The sequence below is a fragment of the Dermacentor silvarum genome, chromosome 2 (assembly GCF_013339745.2).
Source record: "Dermacentor silvarum isolate Dsil-2018 chromosome 2, BIME_Dsil_1.4, whole genome shotgun sequence".
Classification (NCBI taxonomy): Eukaryota; Metazoa; Arthropoda; class Arachnida; order Ixodida; family Ixodidae; genus Dermacentor; species Dermacentor silvarum.
In genome coordinates this window covers 78,718,102-78,743,385 of record NC_051155.1, presented here as the reverse complement: position 1 = coordinate 78,743,385, position 25,284 = coordinate 78,718,102, and the positions used below count along the sequence as shown (strand labels likewise).

General features: G+C 46.7%; 1 protein-coding gene across 1 annotated transcript; it reads left to right on the top strand.

Moving 5' to 3' along the window:
- The first annotated feature begins 505 nt into the window (after positions 1–505).
- LOC119441576 (uncharacterized) lies at positions 506–2,555 on the top strand. The gene is made up of 2 exons (XM_049662793.1): positions 506–1,034; positions 1,806–2,555. Exons 1-2 carry the CDS (start codon positions 672–674, stop codon positions 2,553–2,555), a joined length of 1,113 nt encoding a protein of 370 aa, XP_049518750.1. The 5' UTR covers positions 506–671.
- Positions 2,556–25,284: the final 22,729 nt, after the last annotated feature.

The window sequence follows — 25,284 nt, the reverse complement described above, 5'->3', positions numbered from 1 at the left end:
TGAACCGTTCCGCGTAGCGTTTGATGCACCCGCTGGGATTTAGCGGAAAGGCCACATCCGCGTCGGCCAGGGCACTGACGGGATATACGTCCCACTTTTCGTCCTCCACCCATTTCACAGAATGTGCGACATCGTGGATTGCAAACAAGCACACGTGCTTCTAGCAAGGAGGTAAGGGTGCGAAGAGCTAAATATTAACAAAATGGCGACAAAAAAACGCAAAAAGAGAGTTGGTGTCAATGTTGCCTGCTCACTTTTTAGATGTGGCTAAGTTTGGTCTAAAACGACAAAAAAAAACAACAAGACAAAATCCTGAAACAAGCTTTAATAAATATTTGCAGCCCTGTCAGTGGCACATGAATATTTAATACTTTGAAATGCGTTTTTCTACACTTAACTTGTGCGTACGTTGATCTAACTTTTCAGTGTTGAGTCGTTAGTGTCGAGGCAGCTGGCCGGCTGGCAACGCATTGGTCTAGCCTAGGTCTAGCCAGGAGGCATAACAGCTGGTATCAGCGTGTGCACGTGCGAAATTTAAGTTGTGGTCTCTTCTGCTATTGTACTGCTCCGCATTCGCCGTTCACTGTAGTACTCTGTGGTGAGCGCTGTATTTTGTCGTGAGATAATCGTGCAAGCTCCCGTCGGCTCTGTGCCTGCGTCACTCGCGGCCGATGCCGCCCAAAAGGCAATTTGGAAAGTACTTATGGGACCCGTCCATCGACGTTCCGATACGCTCAAAATACAGGTTCAGAAAACGTTCATCAGTTGGCGCTTCGTCTACCGCGTTGGACAAGGAACGAGGTTCTGCAGATGCCAGTGAAGAAAGTTCGCGTGAAAGCGAAGCAGACGCTGACACAGGCCACATAGCACCGTTCCCTTCAACTGCTAGTGCAACTGAAGACAGCCATATTTTGGAAACCACGAGTGAAGCCTCGTCGACCTCGTCCTCCGAGGACAGCGAATCGGAAGGCGACGCTGATGTATATCCTCACCACGGCGAGCAGCATTTTCCGAGAGGCTGGAAGGATGAGTTGGTAAGCGTTGTGGTGTCAAGCGTCGTTTCCAAATATCTTTTGTGGCTGTAACATCTTGTTTTGAGCCGACGTAACACCTGCCGCTCATTATCTCCTGTAGCTGCAGAAGCTTGGTGCCCTAGTTATGATATAGTGAAAATATTGTGATGGAAGTGTGAAGACTACTATTGGCGTTAGTGTTTTCTGTTAAAGAATAATGAAGTAGAGAGCGTACCGATGCGATCATTGCTTGCAGCAGTTATTTTTCTCCATTAATGACAAAACCACGCTGTTAAATTGAGTTTGCTCATGTAAACGCTGTTTTGTCGATATACTGCGCGACAAAACTGGTGCTGGTAAATGGGAGCTGAGACATATTCTTTGAACATGTGTCGAAACTTAACAGTGCTCCAAAAGTGCATTGCAGCGTGCATTTTATGGCATGAAAGCACTTACTCACTGTGCTGCAGGTAGCATGACTTTTTAAAGTGGTTTCTGTGGTGGATGTCTGGTGCTCACCATGCAGAGTTAACGTCTGCATTAGTTCGAGGCAGGTTTGCAGTGTAAAGGGGGGGGGGGGTAGCTTAAGATGATGCAGTAAAGATGGTTACCAGTGAAGTCAGGTTGGCCAACATCAAGCCTGTACCACAAAATGACACATGAAGCCCTTGTGATGACAGCATCTTCTAATTTATTGTGTTGATAACAAAGGGTGCGTCTACCTAGAAATGTATACTTGTACTGTTGTACTTAACACTTAACCATTGCTTACTACCATTTCTCTTTGCTTAGGATGAAAACCTGTTTCCGGGATCCAAGCTTACGAAAGCCGAAAGCCTCCTAATGGTCATGGCCCACAGCTTGCGCCATGGCTGCTCAAAAGAAGCCACCGAGAGCCTACTGCAGCTTCTTAGTGCTCACTTGCCAGAAGGTGTCAAATACCCGACATCAAAGTATACCTTTTTTCGACACTTTGCTGGTGCTGAAAAGCAGTATGCTAAGCATTTCTACTGTAGTACGTGCTCTGGGTATATTGGTGAATTACCAGGAAATGATGTGGTCTGCAGTCACTGCAATATAAACCATGAGAGTGGCAGCTTATTGAAAAGCTCATCATTTTTTCTGGTGATGGACCTCAAAGGCCAAATTCAAGATGTGCTGGAGTCTGGAAAGCTCCAACGCAATAGTACAGGCACTTCCTTTGATGTATGTGACATCACGGAAAGCTTTCAATACAACAAGTTGCCCGTGACTGCGAATGACATTACCTTAACGTTTAATACTGATGGTGTGCCCCTCTTTGAAAGCTCCAATGCGAGCATGTGGCCACTTCTTTTGATGGTTAATGAACTGCCTTACAAACAACGTGTGCAAAATCTTTTGTTAGCTGGGCTGTGGTTCGGCACAGGTAAACCATCAATGAACTGTTTTTTGACCCCATTTGTAAAAACGATGAATGAGCTGTCATCCACTGGAGTTGTTTGGAGGGACAGCAGTGGTGTGTCGCACACGTCAAAAGCATTTCCTGTCCTTGTGCAGTAGACACCGTTGCCAGATGCGAACTGACTTGCATGACGCAGTTTAATGGAGCTTATGGTTGTGCATGGTGCGAGGACTCTGGGCAAGTTGTTCCGAAAGGAAATGGGTTTTGTCGTGTGTACCCTCCAAGTGCATCTGCAAACAAGCTCAGAACACATGAGTCCTTTCTGTACCATGCTCGAAAGGCCAAGGCCATGCAGGCACCCAGTTGTGGAATCAAAGGTGCAAGTGTGCTGACACTTCTTTCATTTTTTCCATTTGGTGAGGGCTTCGTTGTAGATTACATGCATGCCGTTTGTTCGGGTTTTGTACGGGCAACAATGTTTATGTGGCTGAAGTCCAGCCAGTGCCGACGATTTCACCTGCGTAAACATCTTGCTGAGGCGGACGAATGTCTTTTGAGCCTCACCCCCACGTGGGAGCTCTCGCGGCTGCCAAGGTCCTTAAAGGACATAAAGGAATGGAAGGCTGCCGATTGGAGGAATTGGCTGCTGTTTTATTCCCCAGTCGTATTAAAAGGCCGCATTCCTAAGAGGCAGTATAACCATTGGTTGAAGTTTGTGGAGATTATGCATTACCTTCTTGGTCCTTGCATCTGCGTTCAGCAGCTTGCCACAATTAAGGGAGAGATAAAGAAATTTCTTCTTGAGTATGAAGAATTATACGGTGTCGAGTACATGACATATAATTCTCACCTCCTTGTGCATATTGTCGACAGTGCCATAAACTGGGGTCCTTTGTGGGGATACTCCCTTTTTCCATTTGAATCAATGAATGGTACTCTTGGACGATATGTCAATGGCACTAGGTATCCGCAATTTCAGATTGCCAACAAGTTTGGGATTTTGCAAGCTCTTGTAAAGCTTTGGATGTCAAGGTGTGTGCAGAATATCCATCGCACTTTAGGGTCTTCTTTTAAGACTCTAATGAAGGGCTACTCCCTACGGAAAAATGTTTGCCATGTGGGGTCTGTACTGCTGATAGGCAAAGGTGTTGAGAAGGAGGACAGGAAAGAATTCCAGAAAATGATGGTCGGGCCATTTACGTTCTGCACAGCCCGTCTTGATAAGTCCAAAAGAAATAACTCTTATGCACATGCTAACAATATTTTTGGACGCATCATTGAAATTTTTGTGGAACATAACAGCTCAACAGCTGCAAGTAGCTATGAGGTACAAGTGTGTGTGGAGGTGTTGAGAGTGCAGTCAGAATTGTTAACAAATCTTTCTGAAGCCAAATTTTTGCATTTTGTGGAAGTGGTTCCTTCTGTGGAACATTGCATCGTAAGCGCAAGAAGCCTCAAGAAGTGCATTGTCTTAAATGACAAACAGTCTCTTTACTTGTGTTCGATGCATGAAAACTTGGTTCTAGAATCTGTGTGAGTTTGTAGTGGGATGTCACAAATGCTTGGAAAAGCTGAACCAAAATGTTATATGGTATATATATGTTTTGTTATAGAACACAGCTGCCCAACATGTGGCAACCTAAACCCCATGAGCAGACTTTTGTTGCTAGGCAACGATACATGCTACCAACCACTGTGTGAGTGTTAAATCCTTCTGAACACATAGTCATGCACGCACCAAAAGTAGTTCTGAACTGTCAGTGCCATTTTGTAAAATTTTGTAAAAAGAGACAGGCCCAACTTCATCTCTCTGGGTGCACCTGCATCTGTGAGCAGATATTCTGTTTAATGTCTCTAAACAAAAGCCGTTTTCTGTATTCATTTATTAATGTCGCATAAGATTTGGTGAGGACAGCAACAAGTGTGATGACATTAAGCATAAGTGCTCTTTTGCAAGCATGATGTGCAATGTTTTTCACTAAAGTGCAGTCAGTGTGGCTCCGAGAAAAGTTGGTTTTGGTCTTTGCAAGTTTTGAGTTGTGCAGCCTTGCTCTAGAATAAAACCAGAAATTGTAATTACTTTTTGGGTATAGTACAGTATATCATGGACATTTTTTTATTTGTACAGTCAATGAGAGGGCACTGTTAGCCATTATGTCGTAATAAGGGGCTGTGTCTCTGTAGTTTATTTATATTAGCATGGTCAGCTTTTGGCAATATTTTAATAAAGGCACACTTTGGGAGCATCTGTGTGCTTTTCCTAAGGTGCCTGTGTTTCAGAGAGTTACTACAATTCATGCATGCACACTTTTTGTCCATATATAGGTGTGCTAAACCTGTTTACCCTTTATAAAACTCTAGTGTGTGCCTTGCAGGAACAAACTCCTTTAAGCAGTTCAAATAAACAGGCTTCAACAAATGCTATTATTTGAAATAATGAGGAAGAGAAATCAGAAGTCTGAAGCAAGTCGTAAACAGGAAGTGAAACACCTTTTTGGGGGGGGGCGGTGGGGGGGGGGATGTGAAAGTATTTTGGAGTCAGCATAGTGTGTCCTAAAAATTGCATCCCCAAAAGATGTCTTTAAAGAGGGCTGCTATTAACAAAACTGCCTGCATATCGGTTGTCCATTCTCTTAACGCCTTTGCTGCATCTTGTTTGTTCAAGGCACTTATCAAATTTGTCTAATATGCTGTAAACAACACAAAAGCCATATCTGTGCCATTCCACAGCATTTTCCCCCTTTCATGAAAGCGGTCCTTTGAATGCAAGCTTGTACATAGCTTGCTGTAGAGGTGCTTTTGTGTGGTGTGCTAATGATGACTGCATTGGCTAAAAGCTGCCCGTTGTGAACAGCTGCTCAAGTGAACATAATCGTTAACAGTGTGCTATACCAAATAGTCCTTTCCCTTGCTAACTTGTAGTTCAGAGGTTTCTCTTTTTGTTCTTGTAAATTTGGTGTGGTTTCTCCTGCTCATTACTCGTATAACCCTGTATTTTTCTGTGTTGAAAAGCTTTTGATGGTGCAATTTGTAAGAAGTTTTTCTTCTGTGTCAGCACTGTTTTTGTGTATGAGACTAGTTGTACAGCAAGTAAGGTGTCATTGTTGCAGAAAAGCTCATTTTAGAGGATGAGCATGGTGAGTAATTGCAATGGCTGAACCACTGTCTCTTTCAAGTGTAGCTTCCAGTGGCGCACCGACGGGGGGGGATTCGGGGGTTGTAACCCCCCCCTGAGGCCGACTTAACCCCCCCTTTTGTTTAACCCCTTACCTTTCCTTACGCATTTGAGTGCTGCAACTAAGATGTAAGACGCGCAATCGTCTGCACACTCGCAAAAAGCGCATTTTTTTTACAATTTCCCGTGAAGAAATCGAAATTGGTGCTGTTTAGATGGTATTGGCAAACTGTCAACCCCCCCCCTGGCAGAGATCCTGGATGCGCTACTGGTAGCTTCTAAGACTTGCAATCTACCTTATGCATTTGTCATAAAATATTTTGAGCACCAGTTCCAAATGAGATGTTTGCATAGTATGTTTTAGTGAGTGATTGTTGTCCAAGTGGCATGGTAAAGTAACATTTTCCTTAAACTGTTAAAGCATGGGCAATATGAAATGCCATCACAGGGCTTGAAGTAGCCCACAAGCCCTTACAATTTAATCACTTCTTACGAGATGACTACTGCAGCTGTGTTTTGATTTTCCAACACCGTGGAAAATGTTACATTACCTTGCAACGGTGACACTTTAGCTTTAATTAATCAGCACTTCCACGAGCCATCAGATTATTGAATAACCTACCAGACAGCATCGCATCTCTGTCTAATCCTGATACATTCCATCACCAACTTATTACACATTTCACGGAAGTCGTCGTTTGGCATGTGTCAGTTCATATTATGAATTTTTCCCCTTAATTTCCTGTTAAGCATTTTGTTTCATTTCTTTTGTTACATCTTGTTTGCCTTATATCTGCTATAACAAGCCTTGGTGAATTGTGCACTCACCCATGCACTTTTTATTTTATTGAGTCTTAAACTGTGTGCCATATTTCTTATTATTTCTGCATATTGCTTTATCACCTCTTCTTTACTGCGATTATGTGCTCAAATTTCATTTACCATGCATTGTACTTTTTCTTTTTCATCTGGTTGTGTATACACTGTTGTGAAATTTTTTTTCGCCCCCCTTGCACAATGCCCTACGGGCCTGTAAGGTACTTGAAATAATAATATTAGAGCAGTTTTGCTGGAAAGCTTTATGGGCTCACTTGTTCTAAGAGCATGCTTTGTAACCTTGTTTATTTCTTAGGTTGTGTGTTGTGCAACATTGTTATACATTGGTATTGGGTGCTGTGAACACAAAGTGATATATACATATTTTTATGTATAATATACTTTTGTACACTATTTTGTGATGCCTATAAATAATAAAGAGCATGTTACAACTGGTACCATGACTGACTGCTGCTTCAGGGCTTAGCACCCGTCTTCATGTGGGGACCGTCAACATACAAGCAGTACACTGGAATGACGGGGTGGCACAAAACATGAAATGTTACATAGAATTTGTTCTTCTTTTGCCAATTCGGGTCTACTTGGGGCATATATTAGTCTTATAAGCCTGGCGTCTTTCAGCCAAAGCGTTTGCTGTGTGTCATATTTCAAATGAGCTTTGTATCTGAAGACAAATCATATTAGAGAATCGTTTAGCTAAATATCTAGGATAATTCGAATATACACTTGCAGCAAGCTAACAAACATCCTTCACTTGTATCAATACATGCTGGCTGCTTGTAAATCTGCGTATGGACACTTGTATGAAGAAACAAGCAGTGCAATATAGCGAGAGGTGTACAATTCATGTTGTCGCAGACGGCTGTCCTACCTGGCTCTCTTTAGGACAGTGCATGTGCACACTCTTACACCATAACGAGCCGATCCTCCAGTGATAACTACGGTTCACATATTGCCAGGCTGCAGGAAGGGTTGCGATCTACGTGCCACTACTATATCTTAATTCAAACATCTGGGGTACTAAGCAAAACTTGGATGCCTGCTGAGAAAATGCAGAGCAAACACGGAGAGGAAACAGAAACCAGATGACAAACGAGCACTCATCCCTCTATTTTCCCCGCTCAATATGTCGAAAGATCGACAAGCCCAAACAGCCACTATTCTCAAGAACGCCTTACTTTCATCATTCCGTCTAATTAATACTGGCGTCATGCAGCTACTTTCGATCTTAAGTAGCTGCATGATGCCAGTATTAATTAGACGGAATGATGAAAGTAAGGCGTTCTTGAGAATAGTGGCTGTTTGGGCTTGTCGATCTTTCGACATATTGAGCGGGGAAAACAGAGGAATGAGTGCTCGTTTGTCATCTGGTTTCTTTTTCCTCTCCGTTCGCGATCGATTGATCAAGCCTGATGGGGATTGCATGAACTTTTTGACCGCGATATGATAGCTGCTAGCACGGTCCAAACGATCCCAGATCGAGTTTCAGGTGTCGCGGGTCCGAGGCACTTATCAAATTTGTCTAATATGCTGTAAAACTTTTTATATGACTCATTTTTATGGAAAATATTGTTATTTTGACTGAGGCGATTATCGTCTGCTGATCATATGCAACTATCAACTAAATGCTCGTCAGGTTACGATGACGGTAACGAGGCTCTATCGATGCACAAATTCTTGATCCGGATTGAGCAAGATCGCGGTAAAAAGTGACTGCGGCACCGGTGTAATACCTGCTCCGTGAAAATACAACGAGAAATCAATACGAATTTATTCAACGGAAAAATTCTTGACCGGTACACAATGGAAGTTTCGTTGAACTCTCGTTGTAGTGGGTCAACTGGTGTTGAAATTCCATGTAATTTCAATTGAATCAATAATAGTACAACGGATCAACAACGGAAATTCAATACCCATTTTCGTAAGGGGCAGTTTAACAATTCATTATGCGGGAGCGAGTAATAAGGGCATTTGATACTTATTGAGAACGCGACCAACTCGCAACCTTCATTAGGTTTGAAGAATTCAATAACCTGATGAGAATGTTTAATGAGAAAATGATCGTCAATCACTAATAGCTCAATTTTTTGTTGCAGGAGCAAACCCAATTATGCATATAATTTTTTTCTATTATGACAACACCAAAGCAGCAATAGGCTATGCCTAATTTTTTAGAACAAACGGCGGTAAATATAGGAGATACCAATAAGCAGACAGCACAAGCGCTGTTCTCGAAAAGGCCTATTGGTGGTTATAGGCCGGCCGTTCAACGCCCTCTTGCTTCTCGAATATAATTAGCAATCAAATCATCTAACTTGCCGTTACGACTCGGAACGTTGTATTCTCTTTCGTAGAATACTTTTGACTCTCACCTAACTCACGGAGGTTATCAATTTTCTTTTTCTTTTACTCATCTTTGCCGAAAGCCTGACATCAGCAGGCGCTCTTACAGAAATTTTAGTGAGGACAACAATTTTTTTTTCTTGGGCAAGCTCTCAATGGTAATGCCCTCTTCACTGACCCACCGTGCGCTGTAGTCTGAGAAGCCGAAAAACAAAAACCGAGCAATTTTGCCGGAAATCAATTGGGTTTTTGCAGTTTTTATGTGTAAAGCTGGGAAATCAAACTCGCTCGTGAGGGCCTTTTCTTGCAGGAATACTTTTCGCGCGGCAGTACTGCCATGCTATGTTGCCTTCCTCGATATTGTATTCCTAGGGAATGCACTACAATAAATTGAGTGACTACAAGTTCAATTGGTATCAGTAAAGTGCCCACAACTGCAGTGACCCATGAAGCAAGCAAAGAAAGAAGCAGGCTTGTGTCATTGATATATGTGCTGTATTCCTAATTAACGGCTCAAGGTTGAGTCCTTTAACCAAAATATTGCATCAGAAGTCGACAAGACAACCCGTATATTCCAGATATTGTAGACCCACGCTCACGCCAAGCGCTAAAAAGGCAAAATTGTTTGTTTTAGTTTTCTAGCGCTTGTCTTGCGCAGGTCCTATAAATTAAATCTAAACTATGCGACATCAACTGGCCCAACTTTCCACTTAATTGACTATAATATGGGGACATGGTCAAGCCAGCCTATATAAATGTGTAACATTCCTAAATTCGTTTCACCGAATATTAAAATTGACATCGGAATCTTCAACTGAGCGCACAAATTTGTGGGCACAATAATATATATATATATATATATATATATTCACAATGGGACACTAAAGAAAAGACAATGCTGTACAGGAAACCTTTTGATAAACAACAGTAAGCCACCACCTCCGCTATTGCAAACAAGGTATCTCTAAAGGTCAAGCCACACGACTACCTCGCACTTGCGTTGAAAACCTTGACTACATAGATAGACTCGATCACCTTAAAGAAACCCTAACAAACAGGAACCACCCGAACACTGCCCTTCAAAAAGCCTACACCGATGCAAACAAACTTGATCGAGCCGAGGTCCTCAAACCCTGCCCTAAGATCACAAGAACATCAACGCCTCTTCTTAATACTAAATTCTCAAACGCACTGCCAAGCATCAACAACATCCTAAGTAAGTACTACCCAGTTCCCACCAATACTCAGAAACTTAATAAGATCTTTCCCCACCCGCCCAGACTTGCCTACAGATGCAACACTAATTTCAAGGACATTCTTCTACACGCCAAACTAAGGACAATGACGATGAAAACATCCGGTCTGTGTGGCTGCCCCGAGTTCTATATATGCAAACATATTCAATCTTCTACTACAGTAAAAAGTGCAACATTGGATTACCTTCACAAGGTGACTTCGAGATTAACCTGGACGTCAAGCACCGTAGTCTATTCTATAACGGTCCGCTTGTAACAAATAATAGAAAGGTGAGACTGGACAAGAAATTCACACGAGACTCAATGCCCATCGCGCAGATACAAAACACAATTTCCAGCCTTTCCCTGCATATCCCGTACCTATCAACTTATTATTCACTTCCATGCTTTTACGCATCATCAACCTATATTTTATGTCCACTGGTCCAAATTATTCCGGAGCCTTCCACTACGGCGCGCCTCATAATCAGAACTTGGTTTGGCACGTAAAACACCAGAATAAAGAAGAAAAACACTGCGGGACGAAGGTCCCTCCCAGCGATCTCCAGTTACTCCGGTCTTGCGCTAGTTGATTCCAACTTGCGATTGCAAATTTATTGATTCATCACTCCGTGGATCTAGTTTTCTGCTGTCCTCGACTGCGCTTCCCATTTTTGGCACCCATTCTTAAATTGAATGGTCTACCGGTTATCTACCCTACAGATTACATAACCTGTCCAGCTTCATTTGCTGTTCTTAATGTCAGCTAGAACATCGGCTATCGGCGTTTGCTCTTTGATCCACACTACTGTCTTCCTGTCTCTTAACGTTAGGCCTAACATTTTTCGTTCCATCGCTCTTTGTGCGGTCCTTAACCTTTCCTCGAGCTTCTTTGTTAACCTCAAAGTTTAGCATGTTAACCTCCATTCGTTAGCACCAGTAGAATGCAATGATGGTATACTTTTCTTTTCAACGACAGTAGTAAGTTCCCAGTCATGATTTTGCAATGCCTGCCGTATGCACTCCTACCCAATATTATTCTTCTGTAAATTTCCTTATCACGATCAGTCATCGACTTCAATGAACATGGCCATTGAAAATAATCGACAAAGCAAGGCTCTATATGCTACAAATTTCTGTTTACCTCGTGAGAGGAAGAATAAGGAATTGTACCTCACACACAAGTTTAAATGCCTACACCCGACGGCGATCAATTTGGTACGTGGCAACTTAGAATCGCTAAAAGCTCTACCTTGAACCTGAAATTGTGTCATGAGTCAACGGCAAGACGTATGATAACGTGAAAAAAGACGAAGACACTGGCCGAAGAACACGAGAAGGGACCCACAGGCGAGAAGCACGTGAAGCACGTGAAGCGCGAGAGAAAAAAAAACAAGAAATGAAGAAAAAGGAGACCCAGGCGATGATGATCTGGCATTGCTGACGTGGTGGACAAGCAGTTGCATCTCCAGCTGTGCACTGGAGACGGGAGACAGCAGCTTCAGGTACTAGGGAACGGAGAGGGGACGCCCGCGAGTTGGCCAGCGACAACTCCAGCTCCTGAGCCCCCACTGCGTCGCCGTGGCTGTGTTCCGCGGCCCCGGTCCAGCCCCACGCTGCCGTAACCGGTTGCTGTCCCGTGCCACGAAAGCAATCACCCAAGACACGTCAGCGGCACAACGGCCGACTGGTCCAGACCGCGTCCTGTGCCACGCGGGTGTCGGTGCAAGAACGCAACCTCATCGCTCTCGACGGAGGTCGACGCCCGCGCTGCGTCGGAACCACGCAGGCCAACGTCTTTTCCCACGCTGAGCCTGAGTCCAACACTACTCGCGACGGTCAGAACGTTCCTTTGTTTGTGACTTCGCGTGGGTTAGTCGAGCGGTGGACTAATATGTAGTGAGCGATTGTTTATCTGTATAGCTAGTTTTTGGAGTGTGTCGTGTTTGTTTAGTGTTTATGGTGTGTTAGGATAGTTTGCTGTCTGTCTTTTGTTCAATGCTATTTTTTCTGTTTGAAATAAATGTTCTTCTGCATACTTTCTTTCTGTGTCTGTCCGTTTATGGAGCGCTGAAACTCGTTACAAATTGTCTTACCATTAACAAAGGCAAAAAACACGTTATGCCACCAGCTAATCTCGAATCTCAACCACACCTATTCCTCCACTTCCAGCTCTTCTCTGCCTATCCCCTACCTATCTACTTATTATTCACTTCCACGCTTTTACGCATACATCAACCATACGAGCGCTTTTCCCATGTACACCTGCCCACTCACAGTTTTTTTTTCCGTCACCCTCCTATTTGTTGTTCACTTTTTTCTCTGTTTGATTTTCTTCCTTCTGTTTTCTTTTTTAGACACACACCGACCCATTCACAGATGCCAGGATACCTTTTTCGGCACCTCGACCACACAGGGTCGCGCCAGTTCTGTATACCGCCGTGACGACGCCTACGCCGAACTACTTCCCTTGAAAGACCGAGCTGCTGCCTTCCAACTACCGTATCCATCGCCCCCAGACTCCGTGTCGCCATCTTAACACCTTCAAAATTACCCGATGCATTGCTGCTACGCTACTCAAGTCATTCTTTCAACCCATGTCTTTTTGTTGCTGGCACAATGACCGGCTCCTCTAAAACCACAAATACACACCGCCTACGACACCTTTGAAGGCTCCCTAATGTCTCGATCCCCCAGCACCCTCCTATGTCGCTTTTCTTTTGCCAGTTTTACTTTTTCTCTTTTTTTCTTGCCTTTTTTTATTTTTCTGCCGCCTTCTCACTCGCCCGCTTTTGTCCACTCGTCTTAGAAACCACGCCTAGAGACGTCAAGCGACAGCGCCCATTTTCTTTTTAGTCTCGCCCTTTACAGCCAGCCGCCAGCGACAACGACGTGACGTCACTCGACTAACCCGTTAAAGCTAACCTGCCGTGGATGACGAGGCCGCCTTTGACGAACATAGATCCTCATATCGAAACGTTCGCCAGCCTTTCTGAGGCCCTTTATCCCTGTTTACAACCTTTATACCACGTAGGCTACTCCATCTGTGAGCCCCCTTTTTTGATTTTGGACTTTATTGACTAAGCGAAGGAATTGGGTGATTTGTACTTCCCACACTAATATAGGCATTCACCGATCGCTGTTTGTAACTAGGCGTCGATGATTTCGTAGCCGCACCAAAGCAAGCCACAGCCGTCGACTCTTCTCGGAGAAGATTGTCGTGAAATCCAGCGAGCCGATAAGCGATGTCATGCAAGGAGGTAGCGTGAAAGTTGGCATCGCTCTCCGTAATTAAGAATTTCGTCCCAGGTAAATACGCTTGGCAACAAAATGCAAACTTATGAAACGTCTCGCATACGCTCACTGTATGTTGCACAAGTGTCCACAAGTATATATGGAACCGATAAAGAGAAATATAACAGCAGCACTTGAAGTGAATAGGATTCGTCTCAGTGCCTTGGTAAAATTAAGACGGGCATTTATCATGAAATGCTATTACGGGTCACAGTAGCTGAGTGGGTATAGCGTTCAGATGCTGAGCTCGAGGTCGCGGGTTTAATTCTCGGCAGTGGAGGCCGCATTTACATGGAGGCGATTTGCATGAACGCTCGTGTACTATAATTTTGAGGCACGTTATTGAACACTCAGATAGTCAAAATTAATCCGGATCCGTCCGCTACCGCGTCTGCCGTTGCCCCACAAAAGCTCTGGAAATATAAACACAATAAATCACTCAATCAACAGCAACAACATCCAGTGCCAACGCGTAGTTTATATATATTGTGACGGAGGGAAGAAGCAAGACGGGAAAATATATTTACAATATTTACACGATTGACAATGATTGACACAACCAGTCAGTAACTGAAGCGCTGTCTTCTTCAGCCCCCAGCTCGTGTTCCTCTTTCTCGTCATATAGCAATATTGTGCAGAGCCGTGTAACATATGTCCGCCCGGCGTGGGAGCGCCGTCCCGGTGCTTCCTAGGTAGAAGAGGACTGGTAGCGTTTCAGGCGGCTGACATGAACGATGTCATGGGAAGTCTGGAGGGAGCGAGTAGTAGGTGTGACCGGAGAGATCTCGTAGGTCACGTCGGTCACCTGGCGAAAGACCCGATAAGGACCGGCGTAGCGAGACATTAGTTTTTCAGAGAGGCCGACGCGGTGGGTCGGAGACCATAGAAGGACAAGATCCCCGGGAGCATAGTCAGCGTCACGGTGACGACTGTCATAAATGCTTTTCTGTTTGATCTGGGAAGCACAAAGGCGATGGTGAGCAACTTGGCGTGCTTCTTCGGCTCGGGCAATGACGTCGCGGGCATACTAAGACACGGGCTCTTGAGGGGTAGGCAGTATTGTGTCAAAAGGCAATACGGGATCGCGGCCGTACAACAAATAAAATGGCGAGTAACCGGCAGTGTCGTGGCGCGAGGAATTGTACGCGAATGTGACAAAAGGGAGAGCAGTATCCCAGTCACGATGGTCATCAGACACATACATGGAGAGCATGTCCGTTATTGTTCGATTAAGCCGCTCAGTAAGACCGTTCGTCTGCGGATGGTATGCAGTAGTAAGTTTGTGTTTGGTAGAACAGGAGCGGAGCAAGTCGTCCACAACTGTAGAGAGGAAGTAGCGACCCCGGTCGGTAAGAAGTTGACGAGGAGCGCCGTGGTGAAGAATGATGTCGTGCAACAGGAAGTCGGCTACGTCTGTTGCACAGGAGGTTGGGAGGGCTCTGGTGATCGCAAACCGAGTTGTATAATCGGTTGCGACGGTAATCCACTTATTGCCGGTTCTAGATGTGGGGAAAGGTCCCAGGAGGTCTACAACGCGGGAGAAGGGGTCGGCAGGAACGTCAAGAGGTTGGAGTCGACCGGCAGGGAACGCAGACGGCTTCTTCCGGTGCTGACATAACTCACACGAAGCGACATAGTGGCGGACAGATCGGTACAGACCAGGCCAAAAGAATCGTCGCCGGACACGGTCGTACGTACGACATTCCCCAAGGTGACCAGAAGTTGGTACATCGTGCAGCTGGGACAGAACAGTGGTACGAAGATGCCGCGGAATGACAAGCAGCATCTCATGTCCGCTAGGGTGCATGCTGCGCCGATGTAGAATGCCGTCCTGGAGTAAGAACAAGCGAAGGGAGGGATCGCTTGACCCAGATGTGAGCTTGTCCATGATACCACGTATGGTTGGATCTCGGCGCTGTTCGGTAGCGAGGTCAGCAAAAGCAGATAGCGAAAATACAGAAGCATCGGTCGTAGGAACATCAGGAGGGTCGACTGGATGGCGGGACAAGCAGTCAGCATCTTGGTGTAAACGGCCGGACTTGTAGGCAACTGTGTACAAGTATTCCTGTAAGCGAAGCGCCCAGCGCCCTAGGCGACCGGTAGGGTATTTCAGGGACGAAAGCCAGCAGAGTGCATGGTGGTCTGTGGTGACCTTAAATGGGCGACCATATAGATAAGGGCGACATTTCACCACTGCCAAGACAAGCGCAAGACACTCACGTTCAGTGATGCAATAATTACGCTCAGCGGAAGAGAGCAGACGGGTGGCGTATGCAATCACGCGGTCGTGACCTCGCTGATGTTGGCATAAAATGTCACCGATTCCATGACTACTGGCATCAGTGCGGACTTCTGTAGGAGCAGACGGGTCGAAGTGCGCCAGGATGGGTGGAGACGTCAGGAGGGAGATAAGCTTCGAGAAGGCGGTTGCCTGCGCAGGGCCCCAGGAAAATGAAACGTCTGCCTTGAGAAGAGCAGTAAGAGGACGGGCGATTTCCGGAAAATTGTGCACGAAGCGGCGGAAGTATGAGCACAGACCCACGAAGCTCCAGACATCTTTAGTACAGGTTGGGACAGGAAAGTTCTCTACGGCACTAACTTTGTCCGGGTCTGGGCGCACACCAGATGAGTCAACAAGATGACCGAGGATAGCAATTTGGCGGCGGCCGAAGTGGCATTTAGATGAGTTAAGTTGAAGGCCAGCAGTGCGAAAAGCAGAAAGAACGAGCGAGAGGCACTCCAGTTGCGAGGCAAATGTAGGAGCAAAAACGATGACGTCGTCTAAGTAGCAAAGAGAGATGGACCACTTCAGGCCATGCAGGAGTGTGTCCATCATCTGTTCAAATGTAGCTGGAGCATTACATAAGCCGAACGGCATGACTTTGAACTGGTATAAGCCGTCGGGCGTTATAAAGGCAGTCTTCTCGCGGTCCAAGTCGTCGACGGCAATCTGCCAGTAGCCGGAACGAAGGTCGATGGAAGAAAAGTACTTCGCACCATGGAGGCAGTCGAGGGCGTCATCAATGCGTGGTAGAGGATAAACGTCTTTCTTTGTGATCTTGTTAAGGTGCCGGTAATCCACGTATAAGCGCCAGGTGTCGTCCTTCTTTTTAACTAAAACGACAGGGGACGCCCAAGGACTGGATGACGGTTCGACGATACCTCGAGAGAGCATCTTTTCGACCTCCGTGTGAATGACTTTGCGTTCATGCAAAGACACGCGGTATGGTCGCCTGTGAATAGGGTGTGCGTCACCGGTGTCAATACGGTGTGTCGTCAGAGAGGTCTGGCCTAAACGGCGACCATGCAGGTCAAAAATGTCGCTGAACGAGGCAAGCAGATGGCGTAGCTGGTCGGCGTGGTGTGGCGGAAGATCGGGAGCAATCATGTTTGTTAACTCCGGATAGACAGCCGGCAAAGAAGATGCAGAGTCAAGGGTAGACGACGTAATATCAGCAGTCAAGGCTGATAACTGGTAATCTTGGGAGGAGGACAGCGTACCCAAGGCTATGCCTTGCGGGAGGACGTGGTCCCCAATTCCGAAGTTTACGAGAGGAAGGCAGGTGGAGTTGTTGGTGATAGTGACGACGGTGTGCGGAAGAGCAACGTGATGGCAAGGAGAACGTCCTGAGAGGAGAAAAAATATAGTCACCGTCAGGCACAGGTGGAGCGGGAGAGAGGAGGAGGCAGGTCATGGCTTGTGGGGGGAGTCGAATGTGCTCAGCTGAGCACAGTCTGCTGGGAACTTCTTCGGGTGAGTCAGGGCAAGGCAAATCGAGTTGAACAAGTCCAGCGGAGCAGTCGATAAGTGCGGAGTGAGCGGATAGAAAATCAAGGCCTAGAATAACGTCATAGGGACACTCTCGAATAACAGTAAATAATACAGATGTTTGGCGGCCAGCGACGCCCACACGAGCGGCACACATTCCTATTGTGGCCAGTGTTCTTCCATCAGCGACTCGCACAACACAGGACGCCGCAGGTGTCAGGACTTTAATGAGCCGTCGACGAAGCTGGTCACTCATCACAGAGATGTGCGCACCGGTATCAAGCAGAGCAGTAACAGGGACACCATCCACATACACATCAAGTAAATTCCTATCCGTCGGTAAGGTCAGTAGAGGTATTGCAGTCCGGGTCGATCTAGCAGCGTCACCCCTCGGAGCTGCACCCGTCAGTTTCCCGTAGAGCGCCGGTACATGGGGGACGGAGAACGGCGAATAGTGGGTGAGCGAGACAGGGGACGTCGTGGTGAGGGTGAACGACTCTGCCGTGTAGATGCGGACGCCTGAGTAGAGTAGTATGACTCTGTGGAATCTTCCGGTGGTGGTCGAGTACCGGGTGAGCGGCGGTAAGGCGGGGACGCAGACCGATATTGCGATGACGTCCAGGTATTGCGGCAGTGACGGGAAATGTGGCCAACGCGTCGGCATTTGCAGCAAATCGGCCTGTCATCGGATGTTCGCCATTCAGCTGGGTTGCGAAAAGGCGGAGAGGGGTACTGGCGTCGCGCCGCAGGGATCGTAGGGAAGGCGTAGGTATCCGATCGGTTGACGGAACAGACAGACTGAATTCCAAGGTTCGCCAACTCTTCGCGTACGACAGACTGCACAAAGGAAATTGTCGGTCGAGAATCGGTAGCATAGGTCGGGAAGCCAACCGGTGCCGCGGCTTCGATCTCTCGCCGAACGACACGAACGAGGCTCTCGGACGTTGGCGGCTGAAGCGGAGAGTGAAGATCCTCGCACGACAACGTAGCAGCTGTGTTTGGAAGACGCGACGCGTGAATTGGTGTGCGATACGACGACTTTTTGCTTCTTCGAAGCGTCGACATTCATTACCAGAGCGGAGAGTGACGGCCTTCCTCGCTTTTGCACCTTTGGCCGGCTGTCAGCTCGTGCAAGTGCTTCAGTAATATGGAGGGTGAAGTCCAGTAAGTCCAGTTGCTTGCCAGTCATCAGTCCTCGTGCAGCTGCATCACTTCTATACTCCAGCCATGCGTTCACAACTGAGGCATTGATAACGTGAAATATCTGGCTCAGGCTGCTCAAACTCATCACCGCTGTCTGAAGATCCGTCGATTTCTCCCTCCACATCAGACAAGTTTCCATTATCAAGTTCACGGAAAATTGCATCCGTGCATTCTTCCAGATGCCTAGAACGCAAGTTCTGGCGGGAATAGAATGAATCTGTCGGTATACACGGTGTAGCGCCCACCGACGCCGCAACGCTGGGCGTTTTGGTCGGTGCTCTCAGCCAATGCCTTGGCGCCGGCTGTCAAAGTGAAAAATAAGGAAGCGCAGCGCGTGCTCGAGGCGCAAGCTCGGCACGCGCAGTGTCGTTCCAGAAGCTGGCCACGCTGGTCGTCGCAGCCGCCGCTCGGCTCGCCGCCTTCGCCCTTCTGAGTAGGAACGACGGCACTGCTCGTACAGCCGTCGTACTACCCTCTTCCAGTGGCTGACCGCACGGTGCGCGAATCGCTGCCTGCGTTCCCACCGCCAGCGCTACCCGCATCTCGTCCTGTGCCCGTCAGCCACCATCAGACAAGCTTTCCTCCCTCGACTTGCCCTGATACCGTCTCGTCGACCACCTTATGCGCTACCGCACCGTCCCTGGCCTCCGGCTCTCTTCAGAAGTTTCTTTCGGGCGAGTACGCGCACAATGTCCTCGACACGACCATGATACCGGCTACGTCATCGTCCTAATGTCCCTCTTACAACGGTATAGGCGTGCCTGAAAAAAAAAGAAGAAAAAAAAAAACACCCAATGAAATCGGACGCAATGGCAAGCCGACGGCACGCCATATACAACCACAAAGCCCTGCTGTCGTCAAAACCACACACGGAAAAAACATCTTCTTACAAGTAATATTACCATGCAATTTCGCTTATTCAAGTACATGCGTTCTCTGCAATCTGTTTATAAACTATAAAAAAAACCGCAACGTAAACTACGCAGGGGTTATTCAATTATAAAAGAAAAAAAAGTGCACGTACCTGACGGCGCGTCTGCCATGTTTGTTGTTGTCATTTCTTCCTCCTCGTTCGACACGGCTCCGTAGAGTCAGGTGACTAACCATGGCAATGGCACTAGCACTTTCAATAGTACGATGCGGGAAAAATACAAGCAGTTTCGGTTCTTTTTTCATGCTGAAAATTCCGATTCTAAGTCATGTCGTCATTTGACGACGCCAGGGCTGAAAGGGTTAATGACGTCGTCGATGGTGGAAAAATTTTTATATACGAGCAGATGAAAAGCGTCGTCCGCTATGCCCTTCAGTACATGGTTCACTTTGTCTTCTTCCGACATCCGCTCGTCAACCTTGCGGCAAAGGGCGAGAACATCCTGGATGTATGTCAGGTATGATTCGGTCGACGTCTGGACGCGAGACCCAAGATCCTTTTGCGCAGCTCGCTGACGGCCAACAGGCTTGCCGAATAACTCGCGGAGCTTTTGCTTGCATTGCTCCCAGCTAGTCAATTCTTCATTGTGGTTTCTAAACCAGACCCGTGCCGTGCCTTGCAGGTAGAAAATTATGTTTGCCAGCATAACAATTGGATCCCACTTGTGATGGGCGCTCACAAGCTCGTACATGTGGAGCCACTCATCGACGTCAAGGTTGTCGGTCCCGGAAAACGTGCCTGGGCTGCGGGGCTGGGACAAGATTACTGCCGGCGTTGGGGTAGCGGTTGCTCCTGTCGGCATGGTGGCTGTCCCTGCACCGGCTCCAGCGCTCGTCATGTTGTTAGTGGCCAGGCTACGTCCGCTGCGGAGCTCCGTCGTGCACAGTAGAACCCAGCACTTCCACCAAATATGTGACGGAGGGAAGAAGCAAGACGGGAAAATATATTTACAATATTTACACGATTGACAATGATTGACACAACCAGTCAGTCACTGAAGCGTCGTCTTCTTCAGCCCCCAGCTCGTGTTCCTCTTTTCGTCATGTAGCAATATTGTGCAGAGCCGTGTAACAATATATTTTTTAATTGTTTCTGAAAGCGCGGCATTTCGATGAGGAAATCTCAAGAGATAGTTAGCATGTTATTGTGTGTTCCTAAATGGCATGCTAGGGGATGTAGGCGCATTTTATCCAACACAGCAACTAATTCGCGGAATATTAAGATGTGTTTATGTTATTTCAGGCTTATGAAGATAGACGGCTCGAAAGTCAACCAACCAAAGTGTAATGATACTTGTGGCGTTCTGAGAAAGGGGATCTAAGGATGAAGTTGAAATTTAAGGAGCATTATTGGAGAGAAATAACTAAAATAGCAGGTTGCAAGGTTGAACAACTACTCCGAATAGCCCGTACTTCAATACACGGTAATTTCAGCAAATACAGCAGATATTGGTCATAGTTTAAACTTGTAAGTTATTTTACGCTTTTAAGCTCTAGAGAATAGACTAAAGAATCAGTGAAGCTTTTTAAAAGCTCTATTGAGAAAGGCGAACTAATAAATAAAATACTACAAAAGATATTACAGGATCAGCGATGAACATTCATCGTCTATACATGTAACAAAGAAAACTTACAAACAATTATAAAACCGGAAATCAATAATTACAAAATAGTCACACAATGTCTGGGAAAGTTTGAAGTAGTGGGCTTCGCCTAAAGTAAATCATAAATGCCTCCACGTGCGATTCGAGAATATGATCTTCTGGGTGACTTACTTTTATGAAGTATGAAATTACAGTGTGGTTTGACTACAGTAGATACACTAGAACATACAACATTAAAATCGGGGCCGAAAGCCTCAAGTCACGAAACTGGAAGCAATCAAAACAAGGTCTTTGTTTTGATAGTGAGGTTTGAACTGGAAATTCTTACAATAAATAGCGGCGAAGAACGTAAAAAGTAAAGACTTGTGAGGTGTAAGCATGCCGGTGCCAATACAGCCTGCGTTGTTTTCGCCGAAAGCGGCAAGAAGCGGACTTGTCTTGCGCACTAAAAAAATATCACTGCAAAATTGTCAAAAGTGCCCAATTGAGTTTAAAATGCGGCAATACGATGAGAAAGAATGTGCCGACAAGCCTTACTAAAAATTCCGATAAAGAACATGAGATTGAGCAAATGTGATAGTATATAAGGGGAAAGACATAATATAATTTATTTATTGATTACACCAAATTAAGAGAGACAAATTAAAATGCTCTCGAAATGTGCTAAAAAGGGGGATATTACGAGTATCAGCCCTATTTTGAACGATATAACAGACTGCCAAGGCCGCGTTTAATGCTCCTAGCCCCTGAGGTGGAGAGAGGTGCTATCGCCACGCCTCTGTCGGACGTGGACTTGTGCGCTAAGAAGCCGTGCTGAAGAATAACTTCACCTCAGGCTTGATGCACTTTGTTTTTCCAATTTAATGTTCCCCTATATTATTACTCCAGTCCCGTCCTGGTGCTATATAATATTCTGTTTCGTTCATTGAGCCATTCTGGTGCGTATTAGGCCTGCCCCCACCTCATCATCACATTGAGTTACTTACCTTAATGCTGCTGACGAAGTCACTTCTGGCGAAGACTAGCCACCTCGTCGAACTACAACCTAAATGATTTCCTTGCTCGCCAACGGTGAATCATTTCGTCTCCACCTTCCTGTAAGCTTTTTTCCTTTGTCTGGATGATCAAGAAGTCTACTTCAAGAAATACCGTCTGAAAGATTCAACTCGGATATTTTCATGAGCTGAGTTCATTATTTTTTCACGCTGTTTCACCGTACGTGTGCCGCTGCACCGTCGAGGAGTTGGTTAAAATGAACTTGTAAACTTCATTCGACTACGTAGAATATTTTGTTTCTCACAGACACTCACTAAAGCTTTCATCAGCCAACTTTTTTGTCTTGCTATGACCACTATGTGTCAAAATAAACTCGTTGTCAGTGCCTGTCTTGCAATGTGCAAGACAGGTACTTCATTAGTTAGAGTATGCAATATGAAGGACTAGCCCAATAAAGTTATTAATGAAGTTGAGCACTGCGCGAGGGTGTGTCAATGTTGGCATAATTTTGAAACACAGCTAACAGCGAAGTACTGCAACGTCACTTTGCTTAAAATAATGAACATACTTCCCTCCTACCCTTCGCGCTAGGATATCGTGTCAGCCTGTCTGTCTTGCGGTGACCGCGTACTGAATTCCGACATATAAGTGCAAAGATTAATATCAACACACAAGTTATCACAGGAGGGTAATAATTTCACTTAAGTGAAGCCAAGCGCAAGTTAGGACGAAGGCACTGTGACACTGGAGAGTACGGGCGCTGTGAGTGAGCAGTACGGGCGCCCGCAAATTTGCTGCTGGCTTTACTTGCTCTAAATATTTGCCGACTTCAGCAAGAATGTATACATTGATGAAGGACGGTATTGACAAGCTTCCGACAAAATAGTTCTAACTTTTTTAGATAAAAAATGTGACTGCTTGGCAAAGAGTGTCTATGCTAAGATGCAGGTCTGCTTGATTTTTTTCGTGATAAAAAGGAAGGCAATCGTCAAGGGTATGTTTATCTATTATGAATTCTGGAGCAGCTTTCAATTCCTAGCTGTTCCCTGCCATATTCGCTTCCGTAAATTGTTTGTTGAGCTGAAAGAGAGTGCAGCGCCTTTGTGATCGAAGTGATAGATTAAATTATACGGGCTGTTACAGCGGGCGAAATCAAAAATCACGGATACGTATTATCTAATTTAGCGGGATAAAACATGCAAATGAAGGGCACTCCCGGTCATTAATACTCGGCAATAATTTTCCGCAACCTTTATCTTCCTCGTTCTGGGCACAAACCATGCCCTAAAGCTTTGGCCGTGAGTGGTGCTGGCTAAAGGCTGTTTGACATGGCGTGATTTTCCCTCAGCGACATAGCAATAGTTGTCGCTCCGTGAACGCCGCGACCGTCGCACTTCCCCGGGTCAGAGTTCCGCCAAGTCTGTCATGCCGTGATGCAGTGGAAGCCAATAAAATCAAAATAGGGGCTTTACTTTTGACGTCTACTTTACGATATGTTGTGACGACACCTCCGCAATTGCCGATTAAGCAATCGTAAACCTCAGTTAAGCGCAGCCGAGGAACGGCAGAAAGTTATGTAGGGTAATGAAATTAGAAAATTTGCGGGCGCAAGTGGGAATCGGCCTGCGCAAGAATTGAGATCGCTGGGAGAGGCCTTCATCCTGCAGTGTACATAAAAACAGGATGATGATGATGCTTATAAAAGGTACAACGCTATTAAAGACCACAACTTATGCCACTCAGTCTATTTTATATGAACAAAAAATGCACACATATGACTGTTCTGCGTGTTGCTTCCTCATGACAATGGAGTCGCAATTATATTGACGGGAAGGGGCTACCTTCGGCGTCGCTCCGACGGAAACCACGCTGTCGCCGGAACGTGTGATAGTTTTCAAGAAAAAGCGCTTGTGTGCTACGCAAGTGGCAGCAGGGATCTCTATCGCCCAGGGCGCTGCGAATTGTCACGGGGATTCACAAGTACACCGGAGAGACAATATATACAGGCTGATGCTACCAGAGAATGGCTGACAGCATCTCACGAGGATTGTCCCGTCTTCTTCCTCTTCGCCTAGCACAGCGGTCCTTTAATGGCAAGCTCATACACAATGCCTCGTGACATCACCCCCGGCGGACATAGCGCCGTCATGGCGCCTTATAAAGGTAGTCAGCACTGCTGGTGTAGTAGGGTTCTATCCGCGACACATGGACAACATCAGCAGCAGACGTAAAGGAAGACCGGCGATGTTGGAGCGTAGTGATGAGGTAGTCAACGTCGTTGAGCTTGCGGAGAACTTTGTAGGGTCCTGTGTAGCGAGGGAGGAGCTTCTCGCACAGGCCTTGGCGTCGAGACGGCGTCCAGAGTAGGACCAGAGATTCAGGAGGATACTCCACTTCGCGGTGCCGGCTATCATAGCGCTCTTTTTGGGAGGCCTGTGACGCACATAGCCTAGTGTGAGCAACCTGGCGAGCCATTCTGGCTCGAGAGAGGACGTCCTGAGCACATGCGGTTTGTACGGATGGATCAGCAGGAAGGAGCGTCTCGAAGGGCAACGTAGGGTTGCGGCCGTACAGGAGAAAGAACGGTGAATAGCCGGCAGTGTCATGTCGGGACGAGTTGTAGACAAAATTAACGTAGGGTAGGGCGGCGTCCCAATCGCGGTGATCAGTAGAGACGTACATGGACAGCATATCCGTGACAGTTAGGTTGAGCCGCTCGGTAAGAGCGTTGGTCTGTGGATGGTAGGCTGTCGTAAGGCGATGTTCGGTAGAGCAGCTACGCAGAATTTCGTCAATTACCTTCGCAAGGAAACAGCGGCCACGATCCGTAAGAAGCTGACGCGGAGCCACGTGTCGAAGAATGATGTCATTGAGCAGAAAGTCGGCAACGTCGGTAGCGCAGCTACTGGGCATGGCGCGCGTGATGGCATATCTGGTGGCGTAGTCAGTTGCGACGGCAATCCATTTGTTGCCTGATACGGACGTAGGGAAAGGTCCGAGCAAGTCAAGGCCGATGCGGAAGAAGGGCTCCGGTGGAATGTCGACAGGTTGAAGCAGGCCAGCCTGAGGAAGATCAGGACGTTTGCGGCGTTGACAGCGCTCGCAGGCAGCAACGTGTGGGCGCACCGAACCATATAAGCCAGGCCAAAAGAACCGCTGTCGCACGCGGTCGTAGGTGCGTGGAACGCCCAGGTGGCCGGCAGTTGGAGCATCATGCCGATGTTGAAGAATGGTGGTGCGCAGGTGTCGGGGAATAACTAGCAGGAATTCTGGCCCGTCAGGTTACATGTTGCGACGGTAGAGGACGTCATCGCGTAGGACAGACTGGCGTAGAGCAGGATCGGAACGGGCAGAAGAGAGTCGCTGAATGGTGAGCTTTAGGGCTGCATCCCGACGCTCTGATGTCGCGTAAATCAGAGATGGCCAGTACACAGGAATCATGCTCGTGGTCAGCGACGCTAGCAGGGTCCCCCGGATGGCGCGAAAGACAATCGGCATCGT

Excerpts from the sequence above, each read along its gene's own strand:
- LOC119441576 (XM_049662793.1), top strand. The coding sequence starts at position 672 with ATGCCGCCCAAAAGGCAATTTGGAAAGTACTTATGGGACCCGTCCATC. Across the intron at positions 1,035-1,805 it reads GAGGCTGGAAGGATGAGTTG|GATGAAAACCTGTTTCCGGG; the intron begins GTAAGCGTTGTG and ends CTCTTTGCTTAG.